The following is a 27627-nucleotide window of genomic DNA, read 5'->3' on the forward strand; positions in this document are numbered from 1 at the left end:
GGCAAAAAAGTAAATGTTTAAAGCTTTGTTTTTCATTAAACTTCTTTGGAAAGTTTGAATATTTTTGAAATCATACATCGGAGGCTTTTAGGTTATTTATCCTGGCTTTTGGGTTGATTTCATCCAAACGTTTTGGCGACTGTTACTGAATTGAATTGTCTATTAGTTTGAAAGAAGAAGGTAGGAGAAATATTTTTGAAAATCTCTACTTTTTGGTAGAGGATTTCAAAAATACATGTATTTTTTTTTAATTTCCATTTATATGGTCTTCCACAACTTTGTGATAATATTTATGAAAACTAGCGCGTTGGTGATAATCGCAATAACTTAACCCAAAAAAAAACAATCTGTTATTAAAAACAAAACAATGTCTTATTTTTAAAGAAGATTTTGTCGTAAAACGAACAATAAAAAACAGGTTCAAAGGACGATATCGATATGTAGTGAAAATCAGTCGGAAGCGTTTTTCTCTGCGGATGAAGAATTTCACATCAATTCAGGAAGTTCGAGTTTGAGAAATTCGATTCTGGGTTCAAGGGCGACTCTTACAAAGCAAGATAGTATGAATACTCCACCATCAAGGTACATGATTCAATCGTTGATCACAAAATATTAATTTACTTTTTTTGTACGAATCTTTCTTAAGTCTTCATCTACGTTCCAAAGGGATATAGCCAAAACATAAAATACGTATATCGATAATTAATTTAATAAATAAAACTACAAATGTGTTTAATTAAATGCGTTTCTACTCCAGAGGCGTCATCCCCAGGATAATACTTCGGGTGTCGAAACACGTTTTAGGATGTTTAAACGTATTTGTGGTATTTTAGACAGCAACATATCGCTTAATATATCGTATATATGTATTTTTAAAATTACCATAGGAATGGCTAATAAATAATTATATGTATATTGCATAATTGAATTTTGTCTTTTAGAAAATCACATAGATTCACTTTTATTACGCACAATTGAAATTTTCAATAAAAATTGTTGATGGAGAGACATATTTTTTGCAAAATTGAAATAGGAGTATACAGGGTGGTCACTCTTACAGTGCATACCATTGGGAAAACCGTATCTGAATGTACCAATTGTTTGTTAATAAATCCGAAATTTCATAACAATGGCGACTTGATATTAACGAATAAATACAGAAAATGATGTTTTAATGGGGGGGGGGGCACTGAAAATTCAATATGTGATACGTCAATGAAATCATATTTTTTTGCTCTTTTTATTGGCATAAAAATCCAACATGGCGTCCATAAGAAAATCAAAAGTGAACATTGGAAAATAAGATTTTGAGTAGGCCTTCAAAATTTCTGATAAATTAATTAGAAAGATTATTGTTAATAATGTAAATGTAGTAAGTTTCATAATTTTCTTGAAATAAATAAAAAAGTTATAAAAGAAAGTAGAAAATAGCTAATTTCAGTTTTTCTGCGATAACTCTAGAACGGTTGAGTTTAGGTGATTTTTTTTCAGATTCTTGAAAAGCATCAAAAAACAACTGTTTTCTAATTTAACCCACACTGTATGTCTTACCGTTTAGAATATCCCAATGGTATGCACTGTAAGAGTGACCACCCTGTATATCTAATTTCAAATTTTTTTCTTTCGATATGCTCTGAATTATATCCAAAAATGTGTATATAATATTTTGCCTGTAATTCTACGTTTTTCTCTCACAATTGGTTTTTGCGATTCAAATTCAATAATATTATATTCACTGACGCCAAGTGACAATTTATATTCTTATTTAATAGTGGTAAGAAATATTCGAGTGAATTAAGTATAACTGAACGACCGCCGATACATGAAAAAAGTCAACAAAGTTCAAGTGTTCCTTCATCAACTGTCCCTAAAAGCAAACTGATCTTGCCAAGTCACAGGAGCGATCATGAAATTCATACTCCCGAACATCGAATTATTTCTCATTACAAACAGGTTCGTCAACAAAAAAAAGCCAAAGAAACAATTAAGTAAATAGAATGATTAAATTCATTTAATATAATAAAATACGTAATCTATGAAGGGTAATTTTGAAGCATGTTATTTCGCTTATAATAAACAGGGTGTCCGTTTTATTTTAATATTAGTTAAAATATCGTTTAATTTTTACAAAATTGTTAATAACAGTGCACTCGATAGTGTGAACATCGCACAGTGGAAACCCTGCGTAATGGGAATGAAATGAAATGTATACCGTGAACAAAGTAAATTTTCGTTTATAGAAACAAATCGATATTTCGCCGTTGATGTTGCGCCATTGCTCTAAATCCCCTATGAATTTAGTACTTCCCTAGTCTTATTACCTAGATATGATATTTTATTTGTGTATCTACTTTAAATAGTTAGGTACATAGTAGCGATGCAACGGAAGTGTCATAACGGAAACAGAAGTAAATAGTAAATTTTTGCTGAAACGGAAGTGTAATGATTCCAAGCGACTCTTTAATGCAGTGATCTTGCGCCCTTTTCGTGAATATTTTATTACAAAATTACATTTAGCATTTGCATCGTCAATATCAACAACATAATCCCAAATGGAACTTCTTTTTAGCTTCAAAATTGCACTTACACCACTGAGCAAACACTCATCATCATCATAAGGTCTTCAGTCTTTCTAAGACTGGTTGGACACGTACCTCCACTCTTTCCTATCCTGAGCTAAACTTCGCATATCCCTAAAGCTAGAACAACCCATATCCTTAACTATTTGCGAACAGTAATCTAATCTAGGTCTACCTCTACCCCTCCTAACTCCTGTTTCTGCCTCTAATATGTCTCTGACTAGACCTTCATGCCTGAGAAGGTGTCCTACCAACCTATCTCGCCTATTTTTTATTGACTTCCATAGAGTCCTCTGTTCTCCTATTCTTTCCAATACCTCTTCATTTCTAACCTTTTCTACCCACGATATCCTCATCATCCGCCTATAACACCACATTTCGAACGCTTCTAACCTTTTCTTTTCCGCCGCGCCCACTGTCCATGTTTCGCACCCGTACAATGCCGTGCTCCAAACATATACCTTTAACAACCTTTTTCGAATTTCTAAATTAACCATTCGCGAACACTATACAAAATAAATAAACGCTATAACTGTATTAGTATTTTCGAAAAGAAATTATTAGGAGAACTGGCTAAGGGGAAGTTAAAAGTCCTGGACATTTTTAGATTAAACTAGGGAACTAATAATAATATTTGGAAAATATCAACATACGAAATACTAGGAAATAGATTTAGGCCCCAACCTATAATAATGTTATTTGCACAGGAACAATATTATTACTATAACAAAATTTTACCGGCTATAACGCTGCGTTGATGCTAATACTTCATAAATAATACGTTCACTATGTTACAAAGGGGTTGCTAAAAAGCTAGCGGAGACACCTGCACAACATGCAGCTTTGCAACAACCAATTCCATTTAAATTGTGTTTTGAAAACGGTCAAGTTCAGCCAACAGATAAAAGTAGCAAATTTTTACGACTTGCTTTATTATTCCGATATATTAATTTTCAAAAAGATGAAAAATGTTTTTTTTTAAGTCCTGATAATGTATGCGAAACTTCCGTAACTGCGGAAGCGGAAGCAGAGGTCTGTTACAACACTAGTACATGGTTTGTTGCTAGTGGTTGTGTCATCTACTATCTACAAATCCTCAACTGTCGAGTATATTATAAATGTAACTAAACGGACGAAGAGACTGAAGTTGACATTATTGACTTGATGCCTTGATGGTTATAGGACTAATAGAGAAATAATCATTAAACAAACAAAAAAATCTTCAGAAAATACCCATAATTTCTGATTTCTTTGGCATAAATTATTTTATTTGTATTTGCTATATTTAAAACATTATATACAATGAATCACTTAATCTTCTCATAATGAGGAACAACAGTAAGGAACTCAAATTCCCAATTTTGCCCCGTGGCAAAATGAAAAATAGCACGGGGTAAAAAGAGCATATATTTTAATCAGATTGGCGGCGTTCACAAGTATGCTCATTAACTGCAACACAGGAATAATATTATGGGCCCAATTATGGCACATGCTACCACATAGCAAAATACCCATCTTTTGGTCGACTGCAAATAAGTTCGCTCAGTAAATGTAAGCGCAGTACCCAGCAGCATTGCCTAAAGGTTTAGACCATTGCTTAATTTTCGAGACGACACTGGTTCGATTCCGAATTTCTTTGAATCATTTGGGCAAATTATGAGGCAGTAGTAATAATAATTTTATTTCACAGATGGTCTTTTCTTAATTTCGTCCGTCTCATCTTTTTTAACCCAACCGCCACCTACCCATCCTCATGATTCCTAAAAGGAGGCTGAAGAGGACCTTCTGTCCTACTCTCGGGAGTAATCCGGAGGAACTGCCTGACCAATAAAATAAGGAATTGATGGGAAAAACTCATTCAAGTGTTTTTCAAGCGCACTTTCTTTCTTAAGCTACTTACTATTCTTCTCTTCAGATTGAGTATCCCGTTAGGCCCCAACCATTTTGCCTCAACAAACATATTTTGTACTTAAACCAAGTACTTCTAATCTAACACAGTGATGGCTACGAAAAGTACCATCTATCAAACTTCGATACTACTGCTACGATCTAGAGCTGAAAATATTCCAAAAATATTTAGTTACTCTCCTAATAACACGTCAACATTTGTCACAAAATTTCGTAAAAATATGAACAAATTCAACTTTTTCTCAGTGCCCTGTCTGGTCCACACATACACATACAGTTACATACATTAACGCTCTTCCCGTCTTGCCCCAAACCTCGCTTTGTCCCGCTCTCCCCTATATCTGTTTTGTTAATTTACGATGTTTATTCCATGTTATTAAATATGTATAACATTCGTTAACGTGAACAAATCGGTAATGTGGAGTTTTTTTCAGTTCACACTACCGAGTGTCTACTGTATTTACATTTGTAGTGGTGACAAAAACCAATTACATAGCTTTATTTCAATGATCATTACATCTTGTGCTCAATATAACATGATTTATAAAAGATCAAAATAAAACAGATAACCTGTGGATACCTGTATTGTATCATAATAAATTTTAATACGAATATAAATGTTTAAACCTTAGTGCATGTAGGGATCATTCCTGTAGTTTTTTAAATTAATTTTATCATAATTAAGATCTTTTGGGTGAGGGGGGGGGCTTGGAAAGATACCATCCTAAGGGTTTCTTTTGTTTCCGATTATCTTAAAATAAGCATAGAACACCCAGAAAATGATTGATGTTGGGCTTTTTGAGCATTCAGAAGTCTCTTACTTTGAATCCTACATATTTGCATTCGACATTCAAGTTTCTTTTCATCTCCGCACTGTACTCGCTCTGGTAATTTTTAAGTAGAACCACTACCATGGTAATGAATAATATGTAATATATGATAATTAAAATATATTAATACTAGTATGTAGATTGTAGATCACTAATTAGTAAAGCAATCGCAGTAGAATTTGCATGTTGTAAAAGTATTAGTATTTTTGGACCAAAATAATCAAGTGCTTCTTGTTTGGCTTCACAGGCTGAGTAAATATTTTGCTTGAATATATTTTACGAGGGGTAAACCATCGCCATAATGCTGTACATAATTCGACTTCTTAAGAAAATATCCTTAAATTTCCTATGATTTCCTCTTGGTCTTCCAATTTTCTCTTGAAATTTTTTGAGAGTCTTGCAGTCACTGCACTACATGCGCGTTTTCGTTTTCGTATGTGGGCTCTATGAGTTCCTTTAAAATCGTGTTACTATCACCTGATACCCTCATGATATCTGCAATGTCCCGTGATATTCTCCTATTTCCTACTGTTATCTTAAACATAATCAGAGATGCACACAGGTATTTTTACTGATGGTTTATCCCTTGACGTTTCCTTATAAGCACAATATCTTTATTTGTAGATAATACTCCTAATTATTTCAATTTTTCTGGCGTTAAACAATTTATGCAATTACAAATACTTAATGTATAAACGTTTTATTATATTGTCGCATTAACGCATTTATCAATTTAGCTTGACGATTCCAATCGGACGGTAATAGGTTTGGTGACACCTCAAAGATATCCCAGTAGTAATAGATCTGTGAGTCCCCGAGTATCGGACCGAGAATGTCCTAGCGGTAGTCCGAGCGTTCACACGTCGTTTTTCGAAAATGGTCTAACCGACACATCCTCCAGCGAAAGCCTAAGCAATGCTTCTTATGCATCAGCAGTAGGAAGTCAAGAGGATTTGACTTTGATAGATCTGCACATGCAAGTCAATAGGCAAATTATGGACTCACCAATGCTCATGTCCAGTTACGTTAGTTGCCTTACTCAGGTAAACATGCTGAATTAATCGGTAGTTTATTTGTAAAAAAAGCTTTACGTTGAATCCTGTCTTTCAAAGGGTTTTCCGACTATCATTCCATCATAGGTTTCACAGCATCTCTTTAGGTTATTTGAAACAGAAGAACGATCAGTTGGGATTATCAATTATTTATGTTTGAGTTATGCTTGGTCGGAGACTTATAAAATTATAAAAACAATTATGTTCTTTTGCTTCAAATGAACTCCAAGAATGTCTTCTAAAACTGGAGACCTATTCGACATTTTCTAAACCTTTGATGCTGTTGGAACTTAAGTTTGAGGGTTTACGCACCAACGACTTTTCGCTAACTTCAGGAGTTTCTTTTGTAAAAATTGATGAATTCATTATTCGTTCAATAATTCCTGAAAATACTAATCATATACGTTCAATACCCTTCAAGACGAGGGCTAAAACATCTGACTATGTTTATTTGTCAGATATTAAAATTTTTATATGAAAATGTAAAACAAAAAACTATTCCTAGGTTCGTTGTTCAAATTGGACCCAACCAAAGGGTTCTGAATCCTTTTCAGTCCCTTTGTTTCAGAAGAACGCAAGTGGTAAACTTGTTTACATTGGTAAGTAGTATTATTACAGACAAAGTGCTTCCTATAAACCCCAAAATTCCCTGTCCAACAGGAGGAAAATTTGTCCCAGTTACCGAAGTAATTTCTGAAGGTTTGACTTCATTCAAAATGGTCACTAGATCGGACTATCCGGAGTCTCCGTTGGTTACTGGACGGACTCCCACATTTCCGTATGGATTTGTGTGGGACCAAAACATTGAAGAAATACAATCAGAAATAGATACCAGTAAATTCATTATTCTATCCCTTATCATTCACAAACAATGTTACAACAAAATATCTTTAAGGTAATCTACAAGAGGAAGAACTTTTGGGTTCCCAAAACGATGTTGATTCGAGAATTTCTGTTATCATTAAATTAAAAGGTGATTTAGATGTGGCAGTTAGTCCATTGTTGTTGGAATCTCTACAAAGGTTCGAAATAATTCATTTTCTTTTAAGTGGACTCATCAAGTTAATGTAAATTTTAGATTTGTGGATTCTTTGAGCCCTATTCTAGCAACTTTACATCCATCCACTGTCATTGACCATTTACACGCATCTTGCATAGGTCAAGTCAAAAAATGTAACATTTTGAAAACAACCGAAAATATTCTGAAATTACGTCAAGCAGAAAAGGAGGGTCGTGTAGAATCTGGAGACTATGAAGAAACCATTACGTCACAACTTCAAGCAGCAATATTTTTACCAAAAGTAACATTCAAAAGAAGTTCTCAAGAAAAATTTATCAAATTAAAAAATCTTTTTTAGTTATGTTTTGAATTTAGAAGATTTGCTCAGAAGTGTACTGTACATATGCAAATACGTAGCTTAAGGTTAAAATATGTAAATGTTTATATAATATGTGCCCTTGTACCACAATTTTTTAGCATAAATATTCAGTTAGTATATGTATGCTAAACAGAACTTTTAGCATAAGTTTAATTTTAAAAATTAAACAATAAATAAAAAAATACATATATCTAAATGTATGCATGCGTAGAAATGTATGTGCAGTTAATAATTTCTCACCAAACAGAAATAAATTTCTTGTAATTTCTCAATGATTTCAATAAATCCTTATAATTCCCAATAAATTCTCGTTTCTCGGAATAAATCCGCAGAATTCCACAACGTAAAAATCAAATTCTTTGAATTCCAACGATGTGTACACCATAAATCCCCTGCGGCTTCTCCCTCGTGAAAATATTAAAAATAAATGTGTATTTTTTAAATCTTATGAAAAAAGTGTTTCANAGAAAGATTTCCAAATTTTTATTTTTCCAAATTCTAAATATTTTTTTCAGATTCGCGAAGTACTTCAAACATTTCATAGACCTGCTGTGGTTCAAATGGGTAACAAAAAGGGCTTGACCAAAGCAAAGGCGTTCCTTTTGGGTCAGCATACTCACACTATTGGAGACATAGTTCGTGGTGAACCAGTTTCTATAGAAAGTTGCGAGAAGCAACAAGAGCAACTGGTGGTTTGTTTAAATATAGGAAAAGTTCATACTCAACTTAGACGTTTGAAAAACGAAAGTTCTATTTTGGACGATGCTGTCATTACTGCTATACCCAATTATTATTCGAAAGTCTTATTTACGTCCATGAAAATTGGACCCATGCATAGGGGTGTCGATTATTACATGCAACCAGTTAAAAATGAACAAACGGTTAGTAAAAACATCTGAGAAAATAGTTTTGGTGACAAAAATATTTTTCCTGAATAAGATATTCGACCATCTTTATTTTAAAATTTGTAAACTTCTGAAAAATAATTTGTTACAGTCCCAACAGCCTGAAATTGATGACGAAGAAAAACTGGGCTTCATAATGTTTGAATGTGGATTTGAAGGTATCAATTTAAAGGTAGGAAATAAATTGATTTACTACTTAAATTAAAAATCAAAATTACCATTTTTCTCAATTAAAATTTTTCTATTTTAAATCGCCAAAACTTTAATTAAGTTTATGTATGTACAAATCTATATATGCAAAATAATAAACGTGTTTATTTATATAGGTGGTGAACAAGTCGACCACAGAACAAGGTCCAGTAAATGGGGAACTCAATCCCGAAATTTCCGAAGATACCAACAGTGCAACTGTGGCTGATCATCCACCGAATGAGACCCCGAGAATTTCTAAACCAGCACCAAAAGTCGGGGAACAAACCAAACCTGTCCCAACACAGGACCAGAAAACAAAGAGTGAGAGAAATTCGCAAAGTTCTAAAACAGCTACAAAAACCCAGTCTAACGTGAACGAAAATACATTAGAAACGGGAAATATTAAAGAAAAGCCAGAAAATGTTGAAGAGTTGAAGCTGAAAGCGGTTCAATGCGTTCCCAAAGACAGTGGCAACATTTCTTCGTGTATTATAGAACTGAAAACTGTTTGGTTTAATTTTGCAGCGCCCCCTAGAACACCAATTACGAAGAAAATTGATTATACAAGGTAAAGTTTAACAAGATATTAATTTTTCCCATCAAAAACTTTTGCTCCGAAAATTCAATCTACAAATTTTGGATCCTTAACCCTGGTTAAAAAATTAAGTAGGAACAATCCGCAGTATTGTCCATATCAAAAATGTGATATGACTATTTTCAGACAATCCAAGAATTATTATCTTTTTGTCGCATATAAGTGCAGAATTAATCTGATCAGAATTAATGGGGGGAGGGGATTCATAGTCAAATATTTTATTATAAACAGGTCGATTATATGCATACAGGATGTTCATTTAACCTTCAGCAAAAGTCCGTGGTTACTCTAAGAATATTTTCTCCATTGATAATTTTTTGTCGCTTTGTGTTGAAAATACAGGGCGATAAATATTTTTTGACAAAACCAATGTTGATATTTTTAGCCAAAAAAGACTATAGCGTACTTCACCGAATTTGCTGAGAACAAAAAAAGTTCAAAATCTTTTTTAATAGTTTAACCAGTGTTTATGCACTTTTATTTCATTGGTAACTTACGGAGAAGTGCTAATTTCTTTTATCTGTTAATAAATTTTACTTTTTTCTGCGACGTACTTGCTACAAAGTTGCCAAATTGTTCCTAGCTTAAATCTGTGCTTACTTAAATTTTAGATTAGATTGGAATTTATTGAGTACTGCTTCTCCAGCAATAAATGCTTGGCTAAATCCAAGTAATCGTTTTGCGATAAGGTTAGTTAATTTATTGAGAAATGCATCCCGAAGGTCAACCGCTGTTGTTGCCTGTTTAATGGCAGAAGCATTGGACATGCAAGGAATTCACATACCAACGAGGGTATACCAATTATTTAAGTGATTTTTAAGCAAATTTTGAACTCTCCTTACATTTTTTAGAGTCGTTATAATATTTTAACACCTCTCGCAAAAACTTTACAAGAGGATCCTAGTTGTCAACTTTGCGTTATCTTGCAAAAGTATATTTTGCAAACTGATATGTCAGCTATAGAGAGCAATTTAAAAGAAACTGATATACCGCATTTGTCTACACTTCGGCAGGTAGTATTATTGCTTATAAAAAAATAAGGCTATAGAATGAATAAAATTCTTTTCTATTCAAATTTAGGGGGTAATTGTGCTGAGTCGTCAATGGAAAAACATTTTACATACACCACTTCTGTTAGAACCCAACCACAAGTCTAAAGTGAAGCCCTTGAATGTTACAATTGCTGTACCGGAAGTGGAAGAGGTAAAAACGTTTAATTTTTTCTTTAGTCAAATTTATAAACTATATCTGGCCGCCATTATTACTGAGTTGTTTCAAAAGCTGCAAAGTTCGAGTAATGTTTTTTTACCATTTTTAAATACCTAATTTCCGAAGCTTAAAATGGCAGTGAAATACGATAAGCCAAAATACATAATCAATAAATTAATCATTCCTATCATACACAATTTTTTGAAATTAANTTACATTGATGAATCAACAGGTTCGTTTTTAAGGAAAGTAAATAAAAGCATTTTAGCTTATTAGAAATCCGTTCGTTTTAATCCTTTGGTTTTACTTAATATAAATTTTTACTGACTTACACCAAGCTAATAGAAATAAATAAAAGATGACAAAGGTGCTGGGCGTCTTTTTCATTCGAAATATATAAAAGAGATAATAGAATACGCTAGATACTTAAACCTTTTCTGAAATATGTTGACGCTAGAAATACCCTCCTATTCGTACTTATTGTTCCCTATCTGCTCTACCCCTATGTCTCTTGTTACTGCATTATCAATTAGGCGTAAGACAGTTCAGTATAGATTCAGTAATTGTCCTCAAAAAAGGCGATACCTTGGTTTGTTTGTATCTTTCTTGAATTCAGCATATCAAGTCAATTAATGATTTCATGCAAATGATATGATATGATATCAATTTAAGATCAGAATGACTAAATATTTTCTGATCTGTTTATTGATAAATTCTAGTAAAGAATGGAGGTAGACACCATTTGAGCATGGGAAAATCTATATAACCGTGCACATATGTTTATAAAAGGCTTACACCGAAATGAATAATCAAAAGTCCATACATCCGTAGGTCACTAGATAAGCTTTGCAATACAACTATTATTTTTACAGTTTTTCAAAATAATTTCCATTACAGTTTCTGCACCCAAAGTGCTTCAAAAACCAATAATTAAAAATATGTTATTAATATAAACAAAAGTATAAACTCACCGCAAATTTATGAGCCACTTAATTCTCCATCTTCTTCTGTTTTTGATAGCTGAAACAAAAATAAATTACTGAGTTTCTATTAAGTGGTACCTCCTATAATGAATTAATTAAGTATTAGTTACTGATGTCAGTATCAGAAGAAGTAAATAAGTTTTTTAAAGGGATGGCAGAAGGAAATGATGGCAAAATATAATACGTATCCATATTTGTAAAAATAAAATTAATTATTTTTGACAGATTAGCGAGAACATTGCGAATGAACTGAAATATAATACAAAGGAAAATATTAAAAGTAAGATTCAAAATTCACTGGTTAGCGGTGGCTTTAGGGCGAGCAGCACTTTTTCATTTCTTATTCCTAAATCCTCAGTGTTATTACTGTAATGTTAATAACAAAAAAAAGACTTTCGTCACTAATATCGAAGGGATTTGGAATACAGGCTTAAAAGATACTTTCTTTTGCCAAGAGAAAGTGCTTTATATTTGAGTGTTTGTTTACTAATTTTTATCGCTAAAAAGATCGCTTCTCGTATACAGGGTAATTGTTGTTTTAACTAGTGTTAGAGCCCAGTACTACGTACGTCATCATCATCATCATCATCATAAGGTCGTCAGTCCTAAGATTGGTTGGACGCGCATCTCCACTCTTTCCTATCCTGAGCTTATCTTCTCATTTTCCTAAAACTGGAACATCCCACATCCTTAACTTTTTGCGAACAGTAATCTAATCTTGGTCTACCTCTAACCCTCCTAACTCCTACTTCTGCCTCTAGTACGTCTCTGACTAGACCCTCATGCCTGAGAAGGTGTCCTACCAGCCTATCTCGCCTATTACTTGTTAACTTCCATAGAGTCCTCTGTTCTCGTATTCTTTCTAATACCTCTTCAATTCTAACCTTCTCTATCCACGGTATCCTCATCATGCGCCTGTAACACCCCATTTCGAACTTTTCTCTTCCGCCGTGCTCACCGTCTATGTTTCGTACCCGTACAGCGCCGTACTCCAAACATACACCTTTGACAACTTTTTTTGAGTTTCTAAATTAACCGTTCGCGAGCATAGAAGTAACTTTTTTTATTGAAGGCTACTCGACCCAGCGCTATCCTCTGCTTTTTATCCCTGCTGCTCTCCCGTCCTGACTTATCTGATTTCCTAGATACCTAAAATCAGACACTTCTACTACCTACTTGTAAAATAAAATTTTAAAACTAAATAGTTTTTAAAATTTTCTTATTTTTATCGTCTTTCTCATCACAACTATAAAAAGCTATAGAAACGTTTCGATTCGTTGGTTTTATATACTTATTTGTATTTGTATACCATCATGGTATTCGTAATGGTATGACCACCCTGTATACGAGACAAACTATTAGAGTAGTTGAACATACGTAATGATTTACTTCACTCTTCCTGAAAATATCTTACGAGTGCCCCTAGGACGAACAGCACTCATCTCAAAGACTTTTTATTTCTCATTCGTAGCAACAAAATGCTATACTGTAGAGAAAATAAAGTTAATATTGTACTGTACTTTTTGTTTTTATGTTTTACTTATGGCTTTGTTTTATGTTGTTGGGGATGTAGGATATTTGTCTAACAGACGGGGAAGCAAGTGGGAATGACGAAGGTGATATTACTGACGAACACGCTATGCTGTTGCACACTGGCATCATTCTTAAACCACACTCGCAAAAAAGCGTTGGTAGGTCTAACTTGATTTCTGTTTCTTTTTTTTTTTGTGGTACACGTTTTACACTTTTTTTTTTGTTGATTTTGCCTAAATTTTTTTCTTCTTTTGGTGGTCACTATATTACGGAAGTGTAGAATTGCCAAACATTTTTGTTTACAATTTCGACTTGCAACTGAAAACTATGACTTATAACTTGAAAGTTCCACTTGCAACTTGAAATTTCCTCTTGCAACTCTAAATGCCTATTGAATCGCAACCTAACGAAACGTAACTCAATCCCAGTGTTTTTGAGAAAAGCATTTTGTATTTTTTATTTAAAATACTTTTCCAAACGTATTGCTAGTATCACCGATCAAACATTATATAAAATGATGCTTACATTGACCATTGAAGGTATGAGAAGCTTAAAAAAGGGACAAAGAGACATTCCATGAATGCCTTCTAATTCTTTAACTGAAAAGAGTCCAAAAATTTTTAAACTCCTTGGAAATTGATAATATGAAATATTGGATCGTTATTGTTTTCCGGGTTCAATGTCATGGTCCATGGAATTTGTAAGTTCCAAATTGATATCAGCACCTGCCAAATCACCACCTATCGTACCTTAGCAAGAAACTACGAAATTGTATGAATTACGATAAAACAAAGCCTATCTTCCTTCTTATACTGATGGGTAAATCGAGTTACAAATCGAAATGAAAAAAAATTATATTTGGCCCTTCTACGCCTTCGTATTATACATATATTCAAAAAGCTTAAATAAATACAAATATATACTATCGTTATTAAACGTTTTTACATTGATGAATCAACAGGTTCGTTTTTAAGGAAAGTAAATAAAAGCATTTTAGCTTATTAGAAATCCGTTCGTTTTAATCCTTTGGTTTTACTTAATATAAATTTTTACTGACTTACACCAAGCTAATAGAAATAAATAAAAGATGACAAAGGTGCTGGGCGTCTTTTTCATTCGAAATATATAAAAGAGATAATAGAATACGCTAGATACTTAAACCTTTTCTGAAATATGTTGACGCTAGAAATACCCTCCTATTCGTACTTATTGTTCCCTATCTGCTCTACCCCTATGTCTCTTGTTACTGCATTATCAATTAGGCGTAAGACAGTTCAGTATAGATTCAGTAATTGTCCTCAAAAAAGGCGATACCTTGGTTTGTTTGTATCTTTCTTGAATTCAGCATATCAAGTCAATTAATGATTTCATGCAAATGATATGATATGATATCAATTTAAGATCAGAATGACTAAATATTTTCTGATCTGTTTATTGATAAATTCTAGTAAAGAATGGAGGTAGACACCATTTGAGCATGGGAAAATCTATATAACCGTGCACATATGTTTATAAAAGGCTTACACCGAAATGAATAATCAAAAGTCCATACATCCGTAGGTCACTAGATAAGCTTTGCAATACAACTATTATTTTTACAGTTTTTCAAAATAATTTCCATTACAGTTTCTGCACCTAGTTATACGCAAAAACCAATAATTAAAAATGTTCCACTTTCCTTCTGGGAGATCTGCCCAGGTCTGATTCCAAGTAGCTAAAAGTTCAGTATCTGTTTGAAACCTTCTCTCTTTCAACTGATCCTTAAAGATTGGAAAAAGAGTAACGTCTGGGCTATAAGCAGAATGTTCAAGTACTTTAACACCACTGCTATTCAAAAATTTGACAGTGTTATGTAATCGATGCGCAGGTCGTGATGAAAATGTCAATTGTCCATTCTCAAATTTGGTCGAATTTCCTGGAGCTTGTGACAAACTTTGGACAAACATTCGTTTATGTACCAGGAAGCAGGAGGCGGTTACAGTACGCTGACTTTCCAACACTCATTATCATCATCATTATAAGGTCGTCAGTCCTAAGACTGGTTGGACATGCATCTCCACTCCTTCCTACCACAAAACTAGAAAATCCCACATCCTTACCTATTTGCGAACATTAATGTAACCTACGTCTACCTTTATTTCTCTTAACTCCTATTTCCGCCTCCAATATGTCTCTGACTAGACCTTCATGCCTGAGAAGGTGTCCTACCAACCTATCTCGCCTATTTTTTATTAACTTCTAACCTTTTCTTTTCCGCCGTGACCACCATCAATGCTTCGCACCCGTACAGCGCCGCACTCAAAACATACACCTTTAACAATCTTTTTCGAACTTCTAAATTAATCGTTCGCGAGCGTAGAACTGACTTCTTTTCAACACTCTTCGTTCCAAAATACCTCGCCGTGTAAAAAATACAGCAATTACTATTTTCTTCGTTTGCTCATTTTCGAACAGCTAAACTCTATCCTTGTTTTTCGAAAGTACATCAATTTAATATAGCCAGGTTTCGTCACCAGTAGCAATATTATTGTTCTTATTTGAAGTATCATTTTCAACATTTTCTTACACCAGTTCACTCTGGCCTCCTCTTGTTCAACTTTGAGATCGTGCGGCATTTATAGCGTACAAATTCTTTTTACATTAAGGGTGTCGTGAAGAATTTTGTGTACACTTCGTTAGTAGAACTAATGTATTGCAAGACTTAAAGAGCATACTTACAATTTTATTAATTAGCAAAAAGAAATTAGCTGAATCACATTTGGGAAAAAAAATAGGACCTGGCATTAAAAACGGTTGTTATGACGTTTTCGAAATAGAAAATGGAAAACATGAAGCGGATTCTATTCCAAATACTAAATATAAAATTGTTCTGAAAAATGCATTCATAATACAAAATACAAACATATTTTTTAAAATGGAAGGCGTCTTTGTGAAAAACTTAACATAGTTTTGTTTTAATTAAATTCAGTTTCCATAAATTCCAACCTGTTGATTACGTATGTACACTATCTCCTTTGTATTATCATGCTCTTACTTTTATCCTTAATTTTTGTGCACATCTCGTTAGCTTTATTTGGTTTAGTGCATTTGGTGCTATTTTACGTGTTCTGTAATTAACATAGCTACCTACTTAAACAAGGATTAAGACATATCCTTATCAATTCTCTATAACTATGTAGGTTTATCAGCGAAAGATTTCAAGCTTCCTTCGACATCTCCGAGAATCAGTGGACCGGAATCGTTGCTTTCCCCGCAAGTTGCAGTTGTTTCGACTGGTATAGAAAGTATTTTAACTTCTCCTAGTCCACCAGGTTAGTGTCAATATTCTATTACAACTTATATCATACAACATATATGTATAATAATTGTATACGTGTATATCGTATGCCAAATGTTGGTATAAAATATATATGAGGGCGGTTCAATAAGTACCCGGGTTTGAAGACAGAGGATGTTCCTGTGGGAAATTGGTGTTGTCATCGTGTGCTGCCATCTATCAAACCACCCCAAAACGAATTTCAGACTGATTGATAGGTTAGTTTGGATTTGGCAGCCATTCGACTGAGACGTGTTTCGCTAAGATGGAAAAAGAGCAGTATCGTTCGGTAACTCGCTTTTTGTTTTTGGATGGGAAAAAATGCAAGGAGATGAAAACAAAGTTGGATACTGTTTATGGAGACATTTCGCCATCTACGACCACAGTTAGATATTGCTTCAACGAATTTAAACGTGGGCAAAGATCCGTTTTTGATAGGAGCGACCAGGATGCCTGGCAAACGTTGTTACCGAGGAAATCATTTTACGGATTTTTTAGGAAAAGGAAGAACGATCACTGGACAATACTACAGTTAGTTATGGGACCGCTTCGACAAAAAATTGAAGGAGACCCGGACGCATTTGACGAAAAAGAAGGTTCTTTTTCAACACGATAACGCACCGGCAAATTCATCAGGAGTTGTTGAGGCCAAACTGCATGAATTACGTTATGAATTTGATGCCGCACACCCCGTACTCACTCGATATGACTCCCTGCGACTTCATCTTGTTCTCTAACATGAAGAAATGACTAGCGAGAAAGAAATTTAGCTCAAACGAGGAAGTCATCGCCGAGACAGGGGGGATTTTGGAGAGTTCGACAAATCTTATTTTTTGGAGGGGTAAAAAAATGGCAGGGTCGTTGGGAGAAGTGTATCTTTCTAAAAGGGGACTATGTTGAAAAATAAAAAAAAAAAAATAAAAAAAAAGGGTGTTTATTTTTAACACGGGTACTTATTGAACCGCCCTCGAAAAACTAGTGTTTCTTATCCATGCTTTTGTGTTTTATTTTGTGGTCTTCAGTTTTAAGTACCAAACGTTTCACCGCACTTTCCATCTTCAATAATCTGTTGGTAAACTGCGAAAGTACAGTCAAATATTTATAAGTGTATTAAAAATTAATGACCACTGCAAAACCCAAAAGTTTGGAGGAGAAACTTGTAAAGTCGTCAAAAGCATTAAACATAAAATTGGTAATTTAGTAATATAATTGTTGGAACGACTAATTCTTTAAACTTTAGCAATTAATTCTTTCAATATATTTTCGGAATTGGTACTAATTGGAAACAATTTCACAATTAGAATTAAATTTCAAATAAATGCATGGGTTTTGTGGTAACGGGAGATGACTTGTTTGTAAAAACATTTTATTTTTCTTGTACTCGTGTAATAAGGATCTGAGACTGTAATTGTGATTATTTATAAGAAGTTTTGCAAATTGTTTGCTGTAGATAAGTAAATAACTGTCTTAATTTTCTAACAGTACCCCAGCGTAGACGTAACAAAACTTTACAAGCAACAACATTACCTTCCAGTACTAGAGCAAGCGTGGTATTTCCCTTATTAACCAACGCTAATTTGTTTTCTCAAAGAAGAACTAATGATGACCTTTGTAAGTTTATTACTAAAATGCACCTTGTATAATATAATATCACTCAGACATACACGCACACATAGATGTACATTTATTATATTCAGCATTACACTATAAAACATGCCCATCGTGTTCGTACCATTTTCTTCCAAAAAGTTTCTACTAGAACTGCCATATCTTCCCCTTATATTAATAAGAAAGTGTAAAATCAAAGCCAGTATAGGGACAGTAAAGAGTCTATTTAAAAAACCAACACCAACGTTTTGTATTTTGGTACATTGTCAATTTTCGGTATGGTTTTTTAAATGTGAAACAATACATTCCGTTTTTGAATAGGTAATAAATTTTAATTAGTTACAAAAGACAAAACTATTTCTAATTATCTCTATACTTCCTTCCTTCTTCCTCAAATATTTAACTGTTTAAAAAGTATTGGCTTTCCTCAAAGAAATTTTTAATAAAAAGAAATTCACCGAGGTGTAAGATACATAATGGTGACGCCTTATTGTTGAAGGTTTTTTATTTCTGCATGATGCTAATAACTACCTAACACCTAATACTCTATTAGCACAATATTATCTGTTCAAAATAATGGTCCCTTGTAACGTTGAAATGGACCTACCCTCTTTGACTTCATAGTTTATACATTTGTAGAATTTTAAGCTTTTACCTTTGAGTCTTGTACCGACACATATGTGGATATTTCAAGGAGAGTAAGTTTTGATGAGCCTATCGTCCCAAATCCTGATCCTCTCATGACTATGTTAGCTTTCATTTGTTTTTAGATAGATAGAGTTTGGGACATTCAAAATTGGCCTAGTCCGCAATAAAACTGTAGCATTTATTTTCTTCTTTCAACTTACTAACTAGACTAGAGCGGTTGCTGAATGTTGAGAGGAATATCGTAAGCATAAAAAAGAGATGTCAGGTAGATTGAACGGCATGGCCTAAAGGTTTAGACCATTGCTTAGCATTCGGGAGGACGCCGGTTCTATTCCGGGTCCGTCTGTATTGGTCCAAGTTTTTCTGTGGTTTCTTTGGATCACTTAGGCAAATGCTGAGGCAGTAATATTCCACATATAATCTTTCACTCTCTTCTGTCTTCATTTCGTCCGTCTCATCTTTCCCACCCTAAACACCACCCACCCATTACCATGATTCCTGAAAGCAGGCTGAAGAGAGCCTTCCGCCCTACCTTCCGGCATAGTCCGGAGGGACTTCCCCGCCCACCAGCATTACTGGCTGGTGGGAATGAAACATCCAAAAGTTTTTTTTTTATGTCAGGTAGGAATTGAAGCGGACACTAATAAATAAAAATGAATAACATTACACCAACCGATGTGTAACAGAAAGAGATGCAGACAAGTAGAATTTTAGCATTCTCAAGAATTTTGGAAAGCAAAGATCCATGTTTAAAGATATACTTCCAGCCAAGCAGTTGTAAAGCAGACTCTGATCTTTTGCGTACCTAAGCAAAGTCTAACTACTGCACCACTTACTTTGTTCGGTTATCTTTCTTCAGTTTGTCTGCACTACTCATGAAGCATTTGATAATTTAACAAGACGTGTTCAAAACTCAGCAAATGACTATAGTCCCAAGTAGAAACGAGAAAGGAGATACGTCCATTCACACAGATAATTTATTGCAGGCTTTGCCAATTTTGATAGTCCCAACTATATTAGACCTCTATTCTTAGAGGTATATAGCAGCACAAAGAAAAGCTAAGACGAGAATTAGTTTTTAGAATCACAACATTAAATAGTAATTATTATTATTTGTAACGTTAAATCAGTAGGTTATGGTACATTGAAGGAGGACAGAACAATAGTAAATTTAGGTTCAGACCAGAGTGTTTTTACTCATTCAAGTCCCGATTTGCCATCGAGTCCTTTACACAGGAATATCAATCATACACGTTCCACTGAGGATCTCTACAGCTGGATGGCCAAACAGGACAAGTTAGGAAAGCAATTAGAGAATATTGGTTCTCTCAAAGGTATTATACTCGGATAACCCCAAGTTAAATGCATTTGCAAATACACAGAAGCTTCCGTTTATTTTGTTTAAAACGCTTTGGCACGCAGGTTGAAGGAAGATTAAGAATTTAATTATCAAAACATTTGGGGAATAATGTAACGTCTCATTGTCGTTAATTGACGTTGGATCAGAACATTTCAAACAATCTTAAACATTCTTTCATTAAATTTAGATATTGTTGACGTTGTGTTCACATAAATCATATGTATATAAGTAGCTTTTGTTGTCTTAAGAAATGTTGAATGTTAAAAAAGTTGTGTCTGCGATTAAAAAAATAAAGATAAATAGACTTTTCTTTAATTAAATCAGGTTTTATGGAATCAAAAATTGACACTTTACAAACTGACTCGTCTGGTGAAGCACCTGGAGAAGAAGACGGATGCGTTGCTTTGTACCCTATGCAAGACTCTTTACAATTATTAGATGCCCATTTTATATTTCAGCCCCTTCTCTCTAGCCTGGGTGTAATGTCTAAACAGTTAGTAACTACATTAACCGGTTCATCCAGTAAGTTGTCCAGAAATCGTTGAGTTTATCGACTATTGGATGAACTTATAATTTTTACAGGTGCCGGAAGTAATCCGACCTCTTTGGATGCTTTAGGATCTAATTTATCATTGGTGGGTCATATGGATACAATGAGAATAGACATTGTGGTATCCGAACATGGAAAGAGCGATAAAAAGAAAGGAAAGGGTAAATCTAGGACGCGGTTGACTGTTGAAATAAATACAGGTAAGTTAACAACTTATAGGTGTAAAAGTTTCCAGTATCTGAGAAAAGAAGGAATCTTCCAATTTAGTTTCCCTACATTTCTCGTCTTTTCCCATAGTTACTTACTGTACTTTATTTTTTTAATTTTCTTGAGTACTTTTTTACTCTTACACTTCTTTGTTGTTGTTAAAGGTCTTTACTTATTTGCTCTAAATTCCTTTTGTTATTACTTCTAATTAATCTTCTCCAATGTTTGTCATAAATCTCCACATATTTACTCTTTTTTAAAACTTTGTACTTCGGTGCCTTCATCGTTGCTTTCATTGCTTTGTATCTAGTGTTTCTATTATAGTTGATGACCTTTTCCACCACCATGCAAATCCATTGACTATGTGCTAGTAACATACCAAATAATTTCGTTTGACTATCTTCTAAAATTCTATTGGAATAGAATTTTCAATACCTCATGCTTTGTTATTTATCCTCCTTCTTCTTTTCTTATTCTACTGGTGTTTTTCATATCGTGGTCATCGATTTCTGCACATTCAGCTCTAGTCTCTTTTCTTGAATCTCTTTATAAACTGAGGATTTTAAAGGGACCACTTGTCAACTTTTAGATGAATCATCTGCTTTCACGTGCGAAAAAGTTTCAGTAGGGGTCGAAGTCGATAGAAAAGCAGACGTAACAGTAAATGACATGATAAAAGCAAGAAACGTACTTTACATATCGCGTGGACAATTGAAAAAACACACAAGCACCGTGTTGCATTTCAATATTGAGGTCAAATTTATAACACAGAGGGTAAACATGCCCCTCCTTAGACTTCTCCATCAGATCAGCAACATGTATCAAAACGTAAAGGATACTCAGAATGAGTTACGCAATCAGCAACCTGTTGAAATTCGACCTCCAAAGTCAAGTGTGAGCGATCACACTGACTTGAAACACCAATCAAGCACCTCAGATATTCAAGAGATAAATGTCATTGGTGGTGGTAAATCCAAAACGTCTGATGTCGGCTCAGTGACATCACAGATAAAACCGACTGTCTCACCATCTCCTAGCATCAGGTCAAGACCTCAAACGTTTACTCTAAAACTCAGATCGACTGGAAAAAATGTGAAGGGCTACGTGAATTTAAATGAAGGGGTTGGAACGCCGGCATTCACTAGCAGCCCTTCTGGATCGGCCCTGGATCATATATCCCACGTGTCTTCAGAAAGGGGAAGCACTGGTACAGGAAAATGCTGGAAAACCATCTATCACCTGTTGGATTTGTATGCAGCCATGCCAGACACTAAAACTATCACTCACAGGTATTTAGAAAATTCAATTTTTTGGTAATATCTTACACAGTATAATTTGGCCCGTTTTCGAGATCAGATCCATTAATTATTTTCAGTATAGGATCCCAGGGAACAACTACTATTTCAAACTGTTGCAATATCGACTTATTTAAACTTCATTAAATTCTTGATCATACCTATGATTTCTGGAAATTGAGGAAGTTCAAATAAAAGATTGATACTTTGCAACTAATGACGTATAATGAGCTTCTTTAATTAGGCCTTAGGTTTATAGTACGCTTTTTATAGTTTGATATTGCAATAGTGCCAATTTTGTAGATTTTCTATGGCTACGGGAGATATTTCCGAATACTATAAGGGTAACAGAAAGTATGACATCCTGACTGANCATCTAGATGTTATATCACGTCTGTTCAAAAAGTATTGCGTATTTTGAATTTCCGCGAGTTAGATATATTCGATTTTCGATTTTTTGGTGGCTACTCAAGTTCAGTCATATTAAATAGTCAGTTAATTTTTGACTGCTGCCTTGCTTGTACGTATTTTGGCTCGTCTTCGATTTTTGCCTATTCCAAAAAAATGAATCAAATTTTGTGTGAAAAACAAAAAGTGCGCGGACGCATTCCGAATGTTGATTGTGGCACATGGTGAAGCTACCTTGGACCGAAGCAACGTTTATCGGTGGTACAAAATGTTCTCAGAGGTCCGAGAAAATGTGAACAACGAAAAGCGTGCCGGACGCCCGAGCAGGTCACTAACAGACGAAAAAATTGATGAAAAGAGAATTGGCCAATCGTCGAATCACCGTTAGAGAAGTTGCTGAAGACCTAAACATATCGATTGGCTCATGTCATTCGATTTTTACCAATGATTTGGGCATGAGTCGGGTCGCCTCGAAATTCGTACCAAAATTGCTCAGTTTCGACCAAAAACAGCATCGCATTAACATTGGTAAGGAGCTGTTTTTTACTTCAGAGGGTCATAACTGGTAACGAATCATGGGTTTATGGTTATGACATGGAAACCAAAGCTCAATCATCCCAATGGAAGTTTACGCACGAGCCAAGACCGAAATAAGCGCGCCAAGTTAGGTTGAATGTGAAGGTTTTGCTTACAGTTTTCTTCGATTGCAGGGGCGTGGTGCATCATGAGTTTTTGCCACAAGGTAGAACGGTCAATGAGGAATATTACCTTTTAAGCGCAATTTGTACCAAGCAATCCAGCAGAAACGCCTTGATTTGTGGAAGAACAAAAATTGGCTTTTGAACCATGATAACGCCCCTGCTCACACAACGTTGCTTGTGCACGAATTTTTGAATAAAATAGATATTCTTGAATAAATGAATAATTTTTGAAGAAACGCAAAATTGGCGATACTTTTTGAACATACCTCGTATATATTTCCACTTCAGACATTACTGTAAACCGTAGATAAAATATTTTTCCGAGTTTGAATGTGAAATTTTTTACCTGATAATAGAGCATGGTAGACTCTGCATTCCTCTCTCTCCAAAGGTAGGACGTTGCAACTGTAATAACTGTTGTCTGATAACATCCGATTTGAAACTACATTAACACTGTTTGATTGAATTTTTCCAAAAAGTTCCATTTTTGTTATTTCCTCTATTTAAAAATTTATTTCAAACATTCAGACAATCATCCCTGCCAACTGCAAGTTCTGAACTCAGTCTTCCTGAAGGAAACTTAGACTGGGTAAGCCATTTAAACGTGGACGGAGAAAAGGTGGAACTCCGTAAAAAATTGCCCACTTCTCATGAGTTTGATGAAGGATCATCTTTTATTGGCTCCTTTACGAGAGATCAACACTCAACATCAAATATCACTCAAGGTGGTTTGAGTCAAACTTCAACTAGCCAAAAGCAGCAAGAACCCAACATTGACTTGGAACTCGATGTAAAAGTGTTTATAAATAGCGGGAAGTGCGTTCTTCATACGAAAGACAGCACAAAAGAAGAAGAAATAAAGATGTAAGAAATTTAGTAAGGATTTTTTTTTGTTTCTAATTAATTGTGATTTAATTCTTCAGGAATCGGATGAGGAAGGATAGAAGCTGTTCAGCTGGGCTTCTGGAGTTTCCGGTTCCCGCTGGGAGTCCTGATACTTCTAGAAGAAATAAGGATAAACTTACTGCAACTGCTAGTTCTTCTAGATTAAGAAATACTCCACATAGTACGTCACTCGTTGATTTAACTATATTTCATATACCAGGAATGGACGTTAAACTACATTATCAGTCAAAAGTAAGATACACCAAAAGACTTTTTACTATTGTGAATATTTATTTATAATGGTATTAGGTGATTCTGGATGATGTTGAAAATGGCAATCAAACTGCATCTGAACCTTTTTCACCGCAATCTCCCGATTTTTCTCAATCATTTCCTCCAAGAGGCTTTGGTGATTCGTTTTCACCGAAAACTACCCAATCTGAAGAAGAAAGAATTGAAAACGCATTTAGAAGACACGATTTCAGAAATTCTCCAGTGGAAGCCACAAATGGAACTAAGGTAATTTTTGATATCCTTTGTAATACAATTGACCTTTATTTAATTTTGTTTCTTGAAAAATTTTAGGACGAACCCCATTCATCTGGTGATTATGCAGTGGCAGATCTCAAACGTTCTGCGTCTTCTCATGGTATTTCCAACCCCAACTACGCCTGTACTCCATCATCTTCCAGCAGAAGTAGCGAAGACAGCATGCCTCAGTTTCAAATGAGTGTGACACCCCCTCATGGAATGTACATGGTGTCAGGTGCTGGAGGGTTGGGCTTTAAAAAATCGGGAGTGAAAAAAGCCAGCTTGTTCGCTTGGATGACGTTACAAAGCATTCCTGAAGAAACCATCATAAGCCCGCACATTCTGGAATTCTTGGAACAAACTCTTGAACCCATACCAGCCAAAACGAATTTTAACACCACAAGTAAGTTTTTCTTTTTAACCCTAATACATGCGTTATTTTAACTGTTCTTTTTTTTTCAGCCAATACGTCTTTGTTATCTGACCAAGACGCTATAAATTATGGTCAGTACGTGTATGCCAGTTTTCCTGTAGATGTTATCGTCTACTTCCACATGCAGCCCAGCACGTTTCGGTTCAGTTGCCTTCCCGTCTCAAGAGTGGAGTGCATGCTGCAACTTCCCTCTCTCGATATAATTTTCAGTTCTAAAAGGGCCGAAGATGAACTTTTACAGAGGTAGGCAATTTTTTCATTATGTTATTATTGTTATCTCTAAATATTCATAAAATGTTGAAATATTGATTGTGTCACTCATTTTGTTTTAAAATGGAACAGTAGTTTGGAAATTACAGGACGATTTAAATTCAGTGTTTCTGAATCATATTTCATGTTTAAAGAATTTGGGCAAAAACTAACTCTAAATATGTGTTGGCTCTATCTAAATAAAACAATAATTGACCTAATTATTAACAGGCATTTTTTAATGTTTTTAGTTTCTTTCCATTTTCTATGAACTTTAGAACAATTGGCTTAATATTTAGTTAGTTATGATACCTTTAGACTTGTGAGACTTGAAAGATGTTCCTTATTTTCATTCGTACTTTAATTATTCTTGTATATATACACTTTTCATTTCTAAAAAGATTTTTGGGGAAATATTTTATGTAAATTCGAGTAACTTAAAGAAATCTTCTTCGAATATGAGCTATTGCAACTTCTAGGGACGGCTCATTTCACCCGTAAAACACGTATGTATACGTGGAGTCAGTAAAGAGATAGGAAGTATGCTACTTCATTGTTTCTCGTAAGTGAAAGGGTGGAGCGCCACACTTCATATCTCTATGCTCTCGATTACGTTGGTGTATGTACGTATATACATTAGGGTGACTCTCGAATTTTGAAAATTGAAGCATTAAATGATACACATAATGTAGAGTACTGACTGCTGAGTAGACAATCCATTTGAAATCCATAAAATAGTCAGTAGAATTTCAAGAATTCTTTTCTTGAGGATCTACTCGTTCTTTGAATATTGAGTCAAATGTTGATATGCATGAATGAAATTATACTCTGACGCAACAAACTGCTTACATTCAAAAGTAAGAGTAGCCCCTCAATTTAAGAGTGACGATATGCTTCTGAGCGGGAACTCAACTTTATGCATACATTTTCTATCAAGTTCTTATTTATGTCTATCTTCATATTTTCGTAAATTGGAAGTTGCAGAAAAAAGTGAAGCTAAAAAATTATGAACTTAAAAAAAAGATTATATGCACCAATTTTACGATAACGACGTGGTCAAAAAAAATTAGAAACTTCGTTAGGTATGAAATATGTTTTTAAAAGAATCAATTGGGCAAAATTGTTTATCCTTTTGTAGCATCTTAAAAAATCATTGTTATAGTGAATTTGGTGACGATACTCCCAACACTGCCGCATCTGCCGTGGGTGGGCTTAGTGTTACTGGATGTATGTCTGACTTTTCGGTTTATATTTTTCATCCCTACGGTGGTAAAAAGTCCGCTTTGAAAGAAGCGCAATGGTCACCATTATCGGACAGTGAAAGAAAAGATTCATTATCAATAAACGTCGAGTTCGTCAAGTTCCATTTGTCAAGATCGAGAATGTTAAATTTTCAGCAAGAAAATTTAAAAGGAAAACTGGGATCAGACCAAAGCCGAGCAGTTATACGTTTTTCAAGTAAGTTCACTTTAATTTATCTAATTTAAGTACCTGCCCAATGAGAAATTGAAATTTTTGTTAAAAAGAGAAATTTTTCACCCATGCTTATTTTAGCAGATCTGAAAAAGTCGCTTTTATGACTCTAGCTTGAAAATATCGAATTGCAGGGAATTTACTAATGAGTGAAAATAACAGGAATAAAATTAATTATCAAAACTGTATTACAGACATTGTTTCTTTTATGTGTTACCGTTTTTGCTCTCCAATTTTTTTAAAAATCAGAAGTTACTTTTTCCAAGTTAGATAACTTTAATTTCAAACAGGGGAAACTCAAGGAAATAATTTGTTTAGATCTTTTTATAAGTTACTTTGTTTTATATATTCTCACACAACTAGTAAAAATGCAATTTTTTTATTACCCATGGTTATATTTAGAGTTAATAATTTTTACACTATAAAAAGGTAATGTGTAATGTGATCGCCTTGCAGGTAAAGTTAATTTAATTTCCTGTTTTCAGTTCTAAATAAAGTATATCTACTAGGTAGATATGATTTGTTTTGCAAGGAAAAACTGACGAATATGTAAGATAATAGCATTTTCTGTGAGGTGAATATTGATTAGATAAATGTATGATTATTACTACGTGCGGCGGAAACGTTGATGCCAAATGCATTAGTAAATTATATAATAGTGTAACATTAATGTATTGTCCTTCCTAATTTGTTTTATCACAGTTACTAACTATAGGGTATCATCTAAAAAATTTTGGACTCAGTTTTCTTTTGAAATTACGTATTTCATTAAATTGAATTGTTTTGATCAAAATATTT

General features: G+C 34.2%; 1 protein-coding gene across 1 annotated transcript in view; it reads left to right on the forward strand.

Moving 5' to 3' along the window:
• LOC108740765 (uncharacterized protein KIAA1109) overlaps nt 1-27627 on the forward strand; it is a 68129-nt gene that overhangs the window by 35520 nt on the left and 4982 nt on the right. The window contains exons 29-56 of the mRNA XM_025977487.1: nt 92-112; nt 385-582; nt 1773-1953; nt 6055-6360; nt 6875-6968; nt 7030-7203; nt 7265-7391; nt 7448-7670; nt 8264-8629; nt 8745-8825; nt 8980-9413; nt 10052-10232; nt 10292-10453; nt 10521-10643; nt 13206-13323; nt 16345-16476; nt 17964-18092; nt 19871-20071; nt 20422-20619; nt 20680-20847; nt 21444-22143; nt 22453-22554; nt 23715-24122; nt 24182-24395; nt 24453-24662; nt 24729-25077; nt 25137-25350; nt 26519-26838. Coding sequence (XP_025833272.1) covers nt 92-112; nt 385-582; nt 1773-1953; nt 6055-6360; nt 6875-6968; nt 7030-7203; nt 7265-7391; nt 7448-7670; nt 8264-8629; nt 8745-8825; nt 8980-9413; nt 10052-10232; nt 10292-10453; nt 10521-10643; nt 13206-13323; nt 16345-16476; nt 17964-18092; nt 19871-20071; nt 20422-20619; nt 20680-20847; nt 21444-22143; nt 22453-22554; nt 23715-24122; nt 24182-24395; nt 24453-24662; nt 24729-25077; nt 25137-25350; nt 26519-26838 — 6134 coding nt within the window. The remainder of the gene's footprint in view (nt 1-91; nt 113-384; nt 583-1772; nt 1954-6054; nt 6361-6874; nt 6969-7029; nt 7204-7264; nt 7392-7447; nt 7671-8263; nt 8630-8744; nt 8826-8979; nt 9414-10051; nt 10233-10291; nt 10454-10520; nt 10644-13205; nt 13324-16344; nt 16477-17963; nt 18093-19870; nt 20072-20421; nt 20620-20679; nt 20848-21443; nt 22144-22452; nt 22555-23714; nt 24123-24181; nt 24396-24452; nt 24663-24728; nt 25078-25136; nt 25351-26518; nt 26839-27627) is intronic.

Source organism: Agrilus planipennis, unplaced genomic scaffold, assembly GCF_000699045.2.
Source record: "Agrilus planipennis isolate EAB-ADULT unplaced genomic scaffold, Apla_2.0 scaffold294, whole genome shotgun sequence".
NCBI classification, from domain to species: domain Eukaryota; kingdom Metazoa; phylum Arthropoda; class Insecta; order Coleoptera; family Buprestidae; genus Agrilus; species Agrilus planipennis.